Consider the following 16363-nt stretch of genomic DNA (forward strand, 5'->3'; position numbering starts at 1 on the left):
CGAGCTTGCTCAGCTCTCATTGGAGCACACAGAGTGAAAAGGGGCGGGCAATAGGAAGGGTCAGTTGGTATTCTCATTGTAACAGTAACAGATGCTGTGATGACGATGACGGAGTCTGTGTTGGAAGATTCAGTTCAGTCTACAAAGCTGTGATATTGGCAAACGCTTTTGCTCTTCTAGCAGTGGGGCCTGAAAATGACAATTAGGGACGAATTGTTATTCAGTATGTTCAGTATGTATGTGCTCATCCTCTCTAAACGTTATTAAAGGGGAACTCCATGGATACCATCTAAGTGTTTCCAGTAGTTTCCAGTAGTTCCTTGTGACTAATTTCCCTTTCAATTAAATGAAAATATTAATTTAGACTAGTTGACTGGTCTAAAGGTAAAAAAACACTCAGAAAATTGGTACAATTGAGCACAATTTATTAAGTGATCACAGAGTGGCTAATGTTAGCATTGTGTTAGCACATTAGCAGCAGCAGCCTGCTACGTGTCTGTTCTGCACACTGTTCTTACACATCGCTCCAGTCAGGTGGTTATATATTTATTTTATTCTGACACATCCTACACACAACCTTATTTTCATTTTCTCGATCAAAATACTTACAAACCACGCTGTTTACGTCCAGGGCATCTGGGGATTGGCGGGGGGAGCGGGGCTGTCGACTGTTGAAGCCACAGCCCCTTCTAGTAGCGGGCGATCCTGTACCACCTTAGAGGCAACAGCTGAATTGCATGAATAAAACATTAATAATTAGATTGATCAGCTAGTATTTCTGGTGCCAACTAGCAAGGGTGGTGATGTTTAATGTACCAGATGACTAATCATTCACATCCTCAGTTTCCAGTTGTAAGGAGCATTACTGCACATGTGAAGAAAGTTGTACACATTAAAGTCTTTTGTCTCTCCAGAGGGAGCTACATGAAGTCTAGTAAATGAGTGATGCCACTTTAGTCACATCAGCTGGGGCTGGAGTCCACATGCTTGAAAAGAGAGTTGTCTGGCAGAGGAAAACATCAACAGCCAAAATGTCTGGTGGAAAATAAGAAACCATATAAAATATCTATGATAAAAATAGATTATTTAAAAAAATCTTTTGTGAATTGCTTGTTGATTATCTTCTATTTACTATTGAACTTTGTTGCACGGTAATTAACGTCTGTGGTGCTATCCACAGCACTGAAAGGTGGGTTGGGGTATTTAAATCTTGCATTTTAAATTAGCATTTAACTCTTTATTTTGCTCTATGTGATCACATCCTGTATGTGTCCAGATGACAGAAGGTGGGAGACATGAACTTACCATCATAGGTGTAGTGCTGCTGGAGCACACTGGAATGACGCTCCGTTTCACAGTTTTCGTAATCTGACTTTTTAAGCACGTGAAGATCGAATCAGCAGTAAAGCTTCTGGCCCGGAGTGAGAGGCGTCATTTTCCAGCTGTTTTCTATAGGCTGTAAGTGTCTTGTGTGCTGCAATTGCAGCCTGGGTGTGTCACATTTTAGCGGACCAGATGAGTCAATAAAAACAAGTAAACAAGTTACATTAAAGCTTGCGTGCATGCGCATGTCAAAGGTGTGCTCCAGTATTTAAACAAATAGCACTACACCTTTGCTGATACATGGGTATTTAAAACGTATGTCCGTTAAATCTTGAGAAATTATCGACTGTCCAAACTCTTCTCCCAACCCATCAAATTTGGCAGCTTGGTCAGTGTACGCTTCAAACTATGACATTTTACACACCCCTCAAGCCACCGCAGGGCTCCACAGTCAATTAGCAACAATAAATATGCAAAGTCTGGGTAGATTTTCGCAATAAAGGCACAAAAAGTACTTGTTTAGGCAGCAAAATTACTTGGTTAGGTTTAATCAGAGATGGGTTAAATTATGGTGTTAGTTATGGTGGTTAAAGTATGTAACTTAGCTTACATAAGTATGAAACATACATACTATATATGACACAAACACATCATGGGACACCAACCCTGTCTCCTGGGTGAAAGTCCTATGCATCCACCCTACCTCCTCCTTACGTGGACTTCCTCTTTACACTACATCACCTGACTTTGACGGCACAGCGCTAGGGGGGTAGTGATATTTTTCCCAAAAACAAGACATTTTCTATCCAGAGAAAAGAAGCCAATTTTCCCAGGAATCCCTGGAAATAAACTTTTTTTTTATAAAGGCATACGTTCAGCTAAGCCCTGGTCATTTCAAGCAACACTAAATGGAACAAGAATTATGCACATAAGTGTTCCTAACCTGACCTTTTTTGTGGATTATTTTGATCATTATTAAGTAATTTGCAATACTGTGATTTGTCTTCTGAGAATAACAACCTCATAAAAGTGATATTTTACAAATCTTCATTATATAAACTAGTGAAATTCATTAAAGCAAGTCATTTGGTGTTTTTTAAGCCACGCTAAGCTACGGTATTGATTCAATCATAAGACGTCAGCCTGCAACAGAATGGATTTGATGAGCCAAAAGGTGTTACCGTACTACCTATAATAGAGGCACAATCCCACAAGTACTTTGTGTTGTGTTTTACTGGCACACTACATGCACACACACACGTGCTGCATGTTTTATGACAGTTAAGTGTCGGCCTACATTTTTCTTTTAATTTGTTCAGTGTTTAAAAAGATAAATACATTTAAAAAAAAATACCATTTCCTGTCATTGTATCTCCTGGTAACTGGTCTTGATTAGACTATGATGCTGTAGGCACCAGGGTTTTATCCCAGGATTAAATCCTAATACCTACAGCATCATAGTCTGAAGCACAGGGGTACTGGCCAAGCCTATGTCTATGACGCTTTGGGACTTAGAACAGGCTGTACTGCAAGTCTCTTTCAACAGTAAAATCATCAGTAAGTTGATCATTTCGTCCAACACCTTCATACTGAGGAGAGTTAATAAACACTGCAGCGTCTGTTGGCCAGTAGAGGGGCTGAAGGCGTTTGGTGTGGGCTTGGCAATGGGTGTTTTTCAACATTATTTTATCATGTCTGTCTTTGATTCAGAGTGCTAATTGCTGTGGTGTTTCTGCACTGCACTTCCCAGAAATCACTTGTCAACAGTGTGTGGGCAACACTGTGATGTCTCCTTGGATTTACTGTCAGTGCAGTCAGAGATTCTACATGTCAGCTCGAGAGTGGAGCCAAAAGGACATTTATTTATATAAAAACAATGCAGATTATTACTGTGGTGATTTCCTGTGAATATATATACTTTATCTTTCTATATGCAGTAATGGCAGCTAAAATAAGGATGATTCCAGTCATAGTATTCTTATTCTGGCTCTTTTGTGTGCAGGTGAAGCAGATCATGGAGGAAGCAGTGACTAAGAAGTTTGTCCACGAAGACAGCAGCCACATCATTGCTCTGTGCAGTAAGTACGCTCTCCTCTTTTCCTCTGGACACACAAACGCATTGTCTCCTTCTCTTCCTCTCTCCGTGTTGCACACACACACACTTGTTGAACTCCTCAGCAGGTGACTGGGTGCTGCTTCTCCGTCAAGGACACTGCTTGACGTCACCGTGCCTCTGACTATGCTGCTGCATCAATGGAAAGTTAATAATCGCAGTGGAGCTAATGGAAACCAATTTCAGAGACAGGCTGTACAAAACCCAGGCTTTCTAAGCCCTGGACACGTCTACATGTGTGTGTGTGTGTGTGTGTGTGTGTGTGCGTGCGTGTGTGTGTGTGTGTGTGTTGGCCAGAGACAGAGGGGTTGCCCCTCCTGACCGGATGGTTGAGCTTGCAGTGGGGTGTGAGTCACAGCTTCCACTCTGGTCAGACTGTAGCCTCAGATCAGCCAAATGACCGATGACACAGGAGAAGCTTCTCATCTGTTTCATAGAGTAAAAACACACACAACTGCACGGAAACTCGACTCACAACAAAACTACACATATCTCAGATGCTTTTTCTTTTTTTGAAGACTGTGGATCATTTGCGGTGATTTCTGACGTGTGTGCAAAAAGAGCTTTCATACATAACTAACTGCAGTACGTAAAGAGCTTTTAGTGATATTTAAATCAAAAGAAACATGCATTTCTTTACAATACATGCAGTCTAGTGGTTTCACTTTATTGTCAGAACAAGAGTGAAATTTCTTTTGTATTACAGCAGCTCTGTTTGCACATCACAGAAAGGACAAAAATTAAGACAAGAAACAAAAATCACTCATTTCTGAGAATTGGGACAAAACCATATTTAGATTTTTACTCTTCAGTGATGCTGACAAATATATTCAAAGATCAAACTCATTGCTATTAAACCTTTTAACAGGCCAACCTCCTTGTCAGTCAATTTTTGATAAAATGTAAATGTCAGCTCCGTCAGACAGAAAATCTGATGGATGTCTTATAGAGTTGACAAAACGTCACATTTTTTCATTTAAAAAAATTGTCGTAGTGAGCAGCCATTGTACTTTTTTAAAGTAGCTCAGAGTTCTCTTAATGCTAATTAAAATAGACATTTTAAACCATCATTCTTATTTAACTTTGATTTAGAAGGGTTACAGAGTTGACATGTTATTGTTGAGACACATCTAATAGCAATTATTATTTAATGAATTTGTCTAAAAATAGAAGGTTTACCAGTGCTTGAGTAGTATTCCTAGGAAGTGAGACAGGGGTCCTTAGGGTATAGCTAACCCTTTTTATGCCTGATTAAATCAGGTTTTTGTAAAAATCTGACGGAGATGAAGGAAATCTGGGACAACTTTAAAGTGCCAACATCAATCAACATCAAGACAATCAATTTTTAAAACAAAGATGATTATAATAGCACATTTTTATACCTCTGTTATCAGTAGGTATTTTTAGTTTTAGATTTTAAAGGCTTTTAATACATTTTTTTTGGTGAGGTGTGAATTCTTGTTTGGGACGAGGCTGTCTTCTGGCACAAAGCAATTTTCGAAATAAAAAAATTAAAGCAAACCAAAACATTTCATAAATTACATATATTTCATGTATAGAAATCCTTAAAGAATACATTTTCAACAATAAAATAGAATTACAGTCTTTATATTAATAATTTTAAATGTTTGTTTTTTTGGTAGAGCATAATTTGGCAAGACTGGATGAAGTATACATACTTATTTATTTCATTTTATTTCTTTGAAAAGGGACTGTAAATTACAATCCACAATATTCAAACCAATGTCAATGCACACCAGTCAGCTAAAGGCTAGTTTTCATTAGCAGTCCATTTGCCTGATATTGTCAGGCATCTTAGAATAGAAAATAATAAAAGAAAATAACAAAAGATGGACAATAGCTTAAGACATACTAAACTGTGGTAAAGAAAAAAAAAGTATATCTGATACAGTTAAACAACATCAGAGCATAAACTCTACTAGCAGATGACAGAGATTCAGAATGGGGACAGTCATGTTAAAGGTGGATAAAAATAGCAATAGCCTTAGACGTTTCTTCATGTAGTAAGGAGGAGAATTCTGACTGGTCAGCTGATGGCAGGCTTATACCAACAGCTGACTTCCTGTGAGAGGATACATTGTTAATACAGAAGATCACTGACGACTCATCACCTTATATTGTGTTACTGTAATCATGCTTACGTAGGTAAAACAGATAATTGCGTAAAAGAGAGTGTCTGTGTCTGTACATATCTGTCACTGAGCCTTTAGTCATCTTGGCACTATTGATTTCTTTGTCTTCACCCTCTTTTTCTTCTTATTATTAGTCTGCATTAAGCCCTATTTACACAGGATTACTATTGACTGGGGAGTACCAGTGATGTTGAAGAGAGCGCTGGAAATGAGCCCTCTCTACACCTTGTTACTAGTGCTGGCTGACATGCTGATGTAAACTGTGAGACGGTTTTTTTAGTTGGCTGTCAGATAGTTTGGATCGGAAACGAAGTACCTTGCTTTTAAGTCACTGGATTAGCCAGATATTCCCATCTGGTTCATTTATCTGTTGTTTTTTTGCAGCTGAGCTTCCAGGAAATTTACTGTATCATTATATGAAATTACATATAGAATGACAGAAGACTTTATCCATATCACCCACTCATAGTTTTAAGTCTTACTCTACAGGTGAAAGTAAAGCCAATCCAGTGTAGATCAACATTATCTTAGACTGAAGGACCTACTGAATCTTCTTGTCCAGTATTGACTTTAAAGCTACTGATGGAATGTGATATATGATACAATATGAGATGATATGATACGCTACGATACAATACAATTTTCAATGGTATTTCATAGTGCTGCAGTGATTAACTGATTAATCAGATATTAATGATTTATTAAATTAATCATCCCCTATTTTGTTAATCGAATAATTTGTGATTTTTTTAAGAAAAAAATGTGACTATTTAAATGTGAATGTTTTCTGGTTTCTTTACTCCTCTCTGACAGTAAACTGAGTATCTTTGGTTGGTGAGTAAAACAGGACATCTGAGGACGTCATATTAAGCTTTGGGAAACACTGATTGACATTTTTCAGTATTTTCTAACATTTTAAAACATCAACTATCAGTCGATTAATTGAAAAATTAATCATCCGATTAATCAACTATGAAAATAATCATTAGTTACAGCCCTTATATTGTATGGTAAGGCATAAAGAGAGAGTGTTTTTTTTTTTTTTTTTTTTACTTGGACCTGGGTTGGTCTGCTTTAGCCATGAGCCTCCCATGAGTCTCTGTGTGGTTTGAAGTTTAGTTTGACTCATTAGGCTCATTCAAGATGAATTGCGCCTCGCCTGGAGAGTAGATGAGCTCAGGTGGCTGCAGCACGAGGTGGAGACAAAAAGCTGCAGTCAAGCCTGGCAATTTCCAGCAGATTTCAGAGAATATACAGGAAGAGACACTAACATCCTGTTATATCACCTGTAGGTTACCTGTAGTTTGTAGACCATGGTCATAGCTGAAGAGATAAAATGTGTTCTTGATCACTGATTGAAGTTGAAATAGAAGAGATCCCCCTTCTGTTACATGTAACATCTGTTCTTTTATCCGACTTCTGAACCAATTTGAAACTGTTCTTTTGATAAGTCATGTATATAACCTTTGTTATGATCATCAGCCATAAGATATCTGCTTGTTGACAGAGTAAAACTTCATCGCACAACATGAGACTAATATATCCACCATTAAATATTACAATTACACAGAAAATTAGTATTTTATACAACACGTCATGCTTGTTAAAAAATTTAGAGCCGATTGGAGCTCATCGATCAGGTGACAGCCAAGCGCTTGCAGTTGGTGGAGAGCAATCGCGACGACTGGCTCAGAAAACTGTGGCTGCCTTGATCTTGTTATCATCGTCTACTAAAAACTTTCCACTGGAGAATAAGTTGGATGCTTTTATTGTGAAAAGGTTACAGTATTTCCCATACATTAATTTATTTGTGGCGGCCTGCTGCAATAAGAACATCAGATGTCGTGAATTGATTTTCTATTTTTACACTTCACACCCCTCTCTCTCTCTGTCATGTCTAGAAGGGCACCCTTGATTTGTAAAACTCTCGCGAAATGTGTATTTCTTCAATTTCTCATAATATAATCACTGTTGTGGGTCTGGGGTTCCCTTCTAACCACGACCACCTTTCTGTCTGTCCATCCAAGACAGCAGACCTGTCTGTGAACAGCATGATGTTACAGTATTTCCCACACATTGGCTTTATTTGGGTGGTTGCCTCAGTATATTCTTGGACTACTTTAGCATATATACTGTATACTGTGGGTGTTTTTTAACTGTCTGAGAGAACAACACGATTGATTACTGGACAATTTCCCCTCTCCTCCTCCCTCACCTCCTTACTCTGCTGTGTGAGAAGAGTCTGACAGTTAGATCGCACATCACAGACCAACACAGAGAAAGACAGTCTCAGTGTACATGCCTACTGATGCAATTTTGTTTTCTGCTGCCCACTCAACATAGACTGGATTCTGAGCTTATCCACATACTAACACCGTGTGAAACTCTGGTGACACAAACACAGGAACAGTGGAGGATGTTTAAGGGATGGCTGTTTGTCAAAGCAAAGAGACAAACTTAATTTCAGAAAAGGCTGAAAGCAGCATGACAAAAAATTAGTAGAATTTCGGAAATCCTACATCAGTGTGCAGACAATGAGCCGACCCTCGTAGCTTCTTGTCACAAAAGTGATGATTCTACTGACGATTCTTTGACCAGTCAGTTGTCTGCAGTGCTTTCACTCCACCTTTTACTAAAAAAGTACCAGGTACGTTCCGCAACTTGACAGTGGAAACCCAGAAAAGAGTGAGCCAAGCCAAGCCATACCACATTTCAGACAAACATTCAGGGGTTGCCTGATGACTCTACTGGACTGAGCTATTACGTAAGGGATAATGTACAGTGAGCAGGTCATTATCGCAAAATAAACCCCTGACAGGGCGATGCAGGTCATTATTTTGCAATAATGACCTACTCACTGTACATTATCCTGCTTATTACATAGTTATTTATGAAGAAAATCAATGTGACACAAAATATTCCTTTTTAAATTGATTTATATGGATTTATAAATATTTCATTGGTCCTGCAAAGTCTATGATCAGAACTGCATCCATAGCAACAGTCTCTTCTTCACAGCAACAGTCCACTATACAGAAATAACAAACCTTAGAATGCTGTAATTAACCAATCAGGATTGAGTATTTAGCAAGGCCATGTAATAATTTGATTTATTATTATTTGCACATAAATACATTTTCTTCTAGACCTGAAGTGTAAAATGGAGACAATTGTAGAAGTACAAGTAGTTGTCTCATTTTGCTAAACTCATGACTCATATTGTTTGATCTGGGCCTTCAGTCAATTTAATTTCCCTGTCAGAAAGAATTTCACAGTCTCTAGAGGCTGGAGGCTAAATCGGTTATTAACTACATGATGTCCCCACATAACACTCATCCTGGCTGATCCTTTCTTGCTCCCACTTCAAGGTCGAGATATTCTAGCACATATTGTACAGGCGAAAAAATATGAGAGCTACTGGAACTAGTTCATTTTCCCAAGATATGCTGAAATGCAAAGACTATAATAGCCTGTTCTTTGCTTCCTCATGTACAGACAGGACCATGCAAATTGAATTGACCCCTAAGGGCCAATGTGATTCAATGCAATAAAAGGGTGACTGCTGCGAGAGCAGAGTTCATTATCCATCATCATCAGTAGATCAAACATCTCTCTCCAGAACAGCCAGAACCACATCCATCCACGTTCAAGTAGTGGGAAAGAGCTCTCCTAATGGCAGACCTGGGAACAGTGCATTGTGGAAATTAAACTGTCAATCTGAGTTTTAACTTGAGCTGTTGGAGACGATGTGAGCTCTCTCACCTCTCGCAGCGCTGCTGTAGAGCTGAGTCTGTATAACCCCGTGTAAATCACCACTGTTTGTCTGTCTGTTTGTTGTTTTAACACATGAAACTAAAGAAACTTGATTGTTCCCTGTGGAAGCAGGTGTATGATTGAGGAATGTAGCAAGCTAGTAGGAGATGGGCAGGTACCACCACAAACACACTAGAGGAACAGGAGGGAAGAAAGAGAAAGGCCCACATAGTTGGAAAAATCATTTTTGACAGCCATCCAAATTTCCTGCAGACTGTGGGAAGGATGTCTGGTTGTGTATCAATGTAGCCAAAACTTTGAGTAGGGATGCACCAATACCACAACTTGTATCAGGTATTGGTCTGATACTATACTCATGTACTCATGCTTGTACTCATGAAACTACTCTGATACTGCTTCATGAAAAGTAGCTCTTTCATCGCAAGCAATTTGATAAAATGCCTAAACAACCAACACAACATGTAGTTCAAGGAGTTTGCTAATGTTATCAGGGGGAAACTGCAAAAACAATTTAGATTCATTCATTCATTTTCTGTAACCACTTAATCCGTAAGGGTCACGGGTTGCTGGAGCCTATCCCAGCTGACATTGGGTGAGAGGCGGGGTTCACCCTGGACAAGTCGCCAGTTCATCACAGGGCTGACACATAGACAGACAACCACTCACACTCACATTCACACCTACGGGCAACAATTTAGATTTAGTTAGTTATTTATAAAGGAACATCTTATTAGAATAAAACATGTTTTTTAAAGTCATTGTAAGAACTGTAATGGCATTATTAAGTACTCAAATCTGTACTTGCTATCCGCAAGTATTGAAATGTAAGTAAAGTGGTGTTGGTGCTTCCTGATCTTTGATCCTTGTATCTGTTTTGTGGAACATATCAGCAAGTCTTTGCACCCCAAAATTGCATTGCACTGCTCTGATTTGTGGGTACCAAACTCCAGTTGACGTTAAATAAATCTGCCCCAAAGTTCAGGACCTGAGAGAACATCTGGGTGAGACAGTACCTCATTGTATAGAGAAAAAGAGAGGAAAAAGAGTGACGTCACCCCTGCTACCTGTCCAAGTCATAGTGAGTCGGGGGGGGGGGGGGGGGGGGGAGCTGAAAGTGGTCACAAGTGTGGTTACACTTTCCAGAACTTAGCATAGACAACATTCACTGCAGTGTTAATGTGAAAAGCAAGGCTTTGAGGCTTGGGAGTCACTTGGTTTTGCAGATATTTCTTTGCTTTTCATTGTCGGCATGTCTCTTCTGTCCCATATTGTCCTGAGGGTTTTCCCTGCAGTCACTTTGGGGTTGTGGTGCTAATCTTGTCCCGTGGGCCCTCAGGGGGGCAGTCTTTAGTGTCTGAGGGCCTGATCTGAGGGTATCAGAATCGTCTTACATTCTCAGATTTTAAAGGAGAAATCCATGCCAAGTTGAAATAATTCTCTGATAAAAACTGCACTGTCTTTCTTTGACATTTCTATTCCGGTCTATGCTTGTGTTATTGTTGGCCTGTTTCATGTTAATTAGAGTTCAAATTAATGCTCAATGTTTGCCGAATGAGTAAGTGTCTCTTTATGAGTCACAGGAAATCATTAATAATCTTCTTAGAAGGAGTTGATGTTTATTACAGTTAAACTGAGCAATGCATTAATGGAGTCAGTGAACTCAAACTTAAGAGTGTGTGTGTTTTCAGAGCAGTGGCCGTTTATTTTCAGGATATCAGGCTTTACTTTACCTTGTTTTAAACTGCTGATCAACTTACAGTGGAGGACTCATCCTGGCTTGTTATTGTCAATTCATATAATGTTGCGCTGGTCTTATGCTCCTGCAGTGTTCCTGTAGTCTGCCTGAGCTTCCTCGAGTATGAGGAGGAGGAGGCAGGGGGAAACACCTTGCTTCAACCATAATTTGTATATTAAATAAGGTTAAATTTAATATGAACTGGACTGCAGTACTCATTTTTGGAGTGCAAGTTATAAAAGTTATGAAAGTTATTAAAATAAAAGACGTACAGCATTTAAAACCTTTGACTTTTTATTTTCATATTGAAAATCTCCACCTACTTGGTCACGTGATTCCATGAGGATCAACTCCTCCACACTCTGAGGCTGTTTTCTAATGATAGCGATTGAAGTGGACATCTCAGTTTTGCCTCTGATGTTTGCATTTGAGTTCCTTTCAGGAGACAAATAGCTGTGAAGCATCATACAAATCCAGCTGGATGCCCACATGACCCCCCTCAAGGAAATTACAAAGCAGCCCTCTTCAACCTTTATTGTGCGCTTTGAGAGAAAGACAGACTGCTGTGTCGTTGTCCTTTGCTTCTGGTCAATGGCTTGCGAATGGGAAATTCACCTGACAAAGTACCCGATTTCATCTGAAAAGTCACTCCATGTCTACACTCAGAGGATGGACACGTTCCATTTTGGAGATGGTTAACAAATCTCTCTGTCAGCCAAAAAAAAAGGAATTGTATATTTTGACATTTCAAAAACCCACCACAGTGACCGATATTATCATAATGGCCTGGACAGCTCAGCAGTCTGACTCAAATCAATCAATTCTGGTTCAGTTTGACATCTTTTACATTGTTGTACATTTTTAATCTCGTACAAATGGACATCAAAATGCAATTATCAGTCTTTGTTAGTCACGTGACTGCACTAGCTGACACGTCCCCAGGCGCCATTTTGGTTGTAAACAAAACAAAGAACAGGAGGAGCGGTTTGGTGAGGTTGCAGCAACTTTGGAAGGTGTTTGGAAAGTTTGGAAAACTGTTAGACATGATGCCCTTACTGTATTCTAATGTACACTGTATAAAGCCCTTAAACACAAGTCATTACACAATACAGTTGCATATGCAGTGTATTTTCATGGATTGAGAGCAGTGCCTCAGCATCTTCTGTATGCTGATGAGCTGTTCTCAAAGATTTCAAGTTTATGCAGTGAGGTCATTTGGAGTCATACTTTTGCACTTATAAACTTGTAGTAGTAGAAGTAGGCTCCAATGTGTCAGATTTAGGGGGATCTATTGGCAGAGTATGTCAGACGTGGAGTATAATATTTACAGGTATATAAAGAAAAAAGAAAAAATTGGCTACTCTTCTGTCTGTGATTGATTACAGTGACATATTGTATATGCATGCAGCCTCCTCTATCTTACGTTACCTTGATTCATGAGTAACAGATATTTGATATGATATGAAATTACATTTTTATGTGCCATTTGTTTATCATATCTGTGTGGCATTCACAAGGCTATCTTTAACAGAATCTACAATAAGATAAGATGAGATAAAACTACAGTGTGTATTAGACATGACTACATGTGGTCAGACTGTATCGTGGGCTCCTTCCCATCAGCCCCTCAACAGCCTGCAGGCTAACCCGACCGTGACGTCACTGTAAATCAGGCTAATCATCGGCCTCCCGAGCCTGCTGACTCTTGGGAAAGGTACAAGGTGAAAGGTCACATGCTAATGAGAAGCAATGATGTCAGTGCAGGAATGAGTCACCGCTGGCCCTCTCCTCTTCCTGAGCGTTCCTCCTGATACCTGTTCACTCTGCTCCGTCTGCTAATTAAGGCCAAATTAATTCCAGTGTTTCATTAGCCGGTGGATATCACTGTGCATGCTGTCTCATTTAGTCTTAAGGATGGGATTAACTAAATTCATTAATTAGATCAATTAGAACGTTCACATTTAGGATATATTCTGATAATGGATGAATCGTTTTGAGGCATTCTTTAAGGAAACAAAGTCAAAATTGTCTGTCTTCAGCTTCTTAAATGTGATTATTTTCTGGTTTCTTTACTTCTCTCCAGTAAAGTGAATATGTTTTGGTTGTGGACAAAACAAGACATTTTAGGACGTGTCATCTTGGGTCTTTCTGACTTTTCATAGGCCAAACAACTAATAGATTAATTGAGAAAATAGATAAATAGACAATTAAGTTGTTTTTTTTAAGTTGGTAAAAAAAATCTGATAATTACAGTTCTATTTAAATAGAAGGAAAATGTATTCCTCTTTCTTCTAAGACACAAGTCAGATTAGCAGTCTGATGAATGTGTCTTGGTTTTCCCAGTCTGTATGAAATCAGGCTCGACCCCACTACAGTCCAGACGGTGGGTGTGATGCACCTGAAGCTTCTGGGTAACGGCAAAATAAAACAAGTGTAAATATGCAAAAGCTGCAACCAGCTAATGCAGTGTATGTATGCACATGCGTTCACATTAGGTATGTGCGCGATTAGTCAACTACACGATTAAACATCGCCACCCTTGCTAGTTAGCACCAGAAATACTAGTTGGTTAAACTATTCATCAATGTTTCATTCATGCACAATGCCAGTGAAATGTTACCTTTAAGATGTCATGCAGCCGCCCGCCACTAGTCGGGGCTGTGGCCCCGTCAGACGGCAGTCCCTCTCGCTGTACCCCATAAGCGCGTATGCTCTGATGGCCCAGGTAACCCTGGATGTTTATATCAGCAAAGTTGGACAGATGACAGTGCGATTTGTCAGTGTTTTAATCTACAAAATGGAAATACTGTTGAATGTAGACTGTGACAGAATAAACTGGTTTATGTTCACTCGACTGGAGAAACGTGACCACATTCAGCACAGACACAGACGTAAACCTGCAAGCAGAGCTGCTGCTGCTGTTAGCACTGCTAACATAGGGCACACTGTGTGTCAGGCTGGCAGCTAATGTCAGCTCCAGGTCCTTTACCTACAGACACTGTGATCCTCTTCAGTATGAAAAGGTGAAACGTTTAGTGAGTTGTTGTCATGTTTTGTACATTAATGTGTAAGGTTTGTATCACACAGCGATTATCGGCTTTATATGGCTCTTAATACACACAGTATTTTTTGGACAGTGTTTAACATTATAAATGAAAAAATTCTGCTCAGTTTTAATTTCTTTGTGAGTGTGTTCTTACTGTCAGATTAGTCGACCAGTATAAATTGAATTTTGTGTTTAAACGACAGGGAAATTAGTCACCAGGAACATCCCAAATCCACATTTGACATTTTGAAATGTCTGCACAGAAATGCACACACAGCCTTGACCTCTGTGGCTAAATGTTCGTTGAGGGGTGTGGCTAAGCTATAGGGGGCCGGGCAAACCATCAGTAATGGAAATACTTAGTCCAATAATGGCTCCCAGTTAGAGAAGGGGTGTGGTTGTAGTATTTGGGTGGGGCTAACCCAGATTGTTAAAAGACTCTCTGCTTAGACCAATTATGCCTCCCACAAGAGTCTACAACAAACAATTCATGAGTTATGAAAGGGGTGTGGCTAAACTGTAGGGGGCAGGGCATAAATCACAAATGACAAAGAAATTGCAATGATTGATTTTATTAATTATATTTGTCATGTTACATGAATCCATTTAAAAGCTATGCAACCTTTTGTGATAGGCTACTCCCTTTTAGGCAATGGGCATGAACACAAATACACACTTTAACACATACACAGTTGATCTCTATGCCAAAGTTCAGCCTCCTAGGGTGGAAACTGTGGCTGCCAGTGGTTGGGGAATTTTGGTAGCAGGCTGACTGACTGACTGATAGAGCTGCTGGTTGCAGCTAAAAACAGAAGAAGACCAACATATAGAGTCTTACAGGCTCTCACTCACGCTGCTTCTTCACTTATACAAAGGCTGTGCCAGGAGTATGTGAATGTAAGTCTGAGTGAGCACTCAGAACCTTGCAAGGCCTCTGCCATCAGTGTAGGTGAATAGGTGAACGTTGACATTCAGTGTAAAGTGCTTTGAGTGGTTGGAAAACTAGAACGGTGTTGTATAGATAGTCATATACGCATATATAGTCACTTCACCATTTATAACTGTATGGATTGAAAGATGTTTTCGTCCTGTTGCTTTATGTGACAGGATCAAAATTTTAGCGTAGCTTCATAGTCAGTGCAGCTGCACAGATAGAAACCTTGTAGAAACTACTTCTACACATCACTTACTGATGTAGTTAAACAAGGGAGGAGTAAAGATTGTGTCTTAGAGAGACAGATGTATTTCTGTATTTTTTTTACATCTTCATTTGGCTGGAGTGCTTGAGATGGTTTGAATATTTGGATTTCAATTGAACTCTAATGCTTCTTGTTTGCATTCCAACACGTCCTCACCTAAATGACTGAAGAGGATGGTTGCCAGTGACTCCCAAAACACAACCTTAGTCATCATGTAGTTAACATCATGTGGTTAATGTCACATGATTAATGTAATGTGGTTAACATTCTGAAAGTTGCAACCTGAGCCATCACATTCTCACATCATGTAGTTGCAAAATAGTCCTCAATCATCACAAAGTTAATGTCACGTGGTTAACATTGAGAAACAGTCAAAGTTTTGGTAGGTTTAGAAACAGATGGTTTTGAAAAGAAGTACATTAGTCATGTAACTGAACATATGTAGTATAACTTAACTTATGTATGTGAAATAAATAAATCTAAATATAAATATGTTACATAAGTTAAAGCAGTGTATTTCACTGGCATATGGAAAAGAGCTGAAAGTCTGTATTTTAAAGTTAGGAAAGGGAAAATGTATTTGTATAGCACAGTGTCTCAAGTGTTGGTTGCTCCCAGAGCCCCTTCATAAGACCTGCTGTTGATTAGATACAAGCAACATGTCAATTTAAAAAGGGCTTTCCTCACCAGGCTCCTTTCTTCCTGTCCTTCATTAATAATAATGAGCCACCTAACTGGGATGACCAAGAAATGTTAGTGGGAGCTGGTGGCACCCCTGGTATTCACTGCAGTTATAGATAGGAACCGGCAGCATGTTTGTTGGCCAGTCTCTCTGCGTGGTTGGACTTAACTGTTGTATAACTGTCTTCGTGTAGGAGTCCGAAACTTCTCCACAACATTTAAACTGATCACATAACTCACCCTCATTAGCCTCACAGATGGGGGAGTCAAGTTGTGTAACGTGTGTTACGTGTTGTGTCTCCTTCAGTGGTTATGGTATCATGCATATTATCTTGCTTA

The 16363-nt window shown here is 39.4% G+C and overlaps 1 protein-coding gene across 2 annotated transcripts in view; it reads left to right on the forward strand.

The window, feature by feature from the left end:
• Nucleotides 1–16363, forward strand: part of sgsm2 (small G protein signaling modulator 2) — a 148015-nt gene that overhangs the window by 22889 nt on the left and 108763 nt on the right. For both annotated transcript variants that reach the window (XM_084716822.1, XM_084716821.1), the window contains exon 2: nt 3326–3401. In XM_084716822.1, coding sequence (XP_084572948.1) covers nt 3326–3401 — 76 coding nt within the window. The remainder of the gene's footprint in view (nt 1–3325; nt 3402–16363) is intronic.

The sequence above is a fragment of the Lutjanus erythropterus genome, chromosome 4 (assembly GCF_056507025.1).
Source record: "Lutjanus erythropterus isolate fLutEry1 chromosome 4, fLutEry1.hap2, whole genome shotgun sequence".
Classification (NCBI taxonomy): Eukaryota; Metazoa; Chordata; class Actinopteri; order Lutjaniformes; family Lutjanidae; genus Lutjanus; species Lutjanus erythropterus.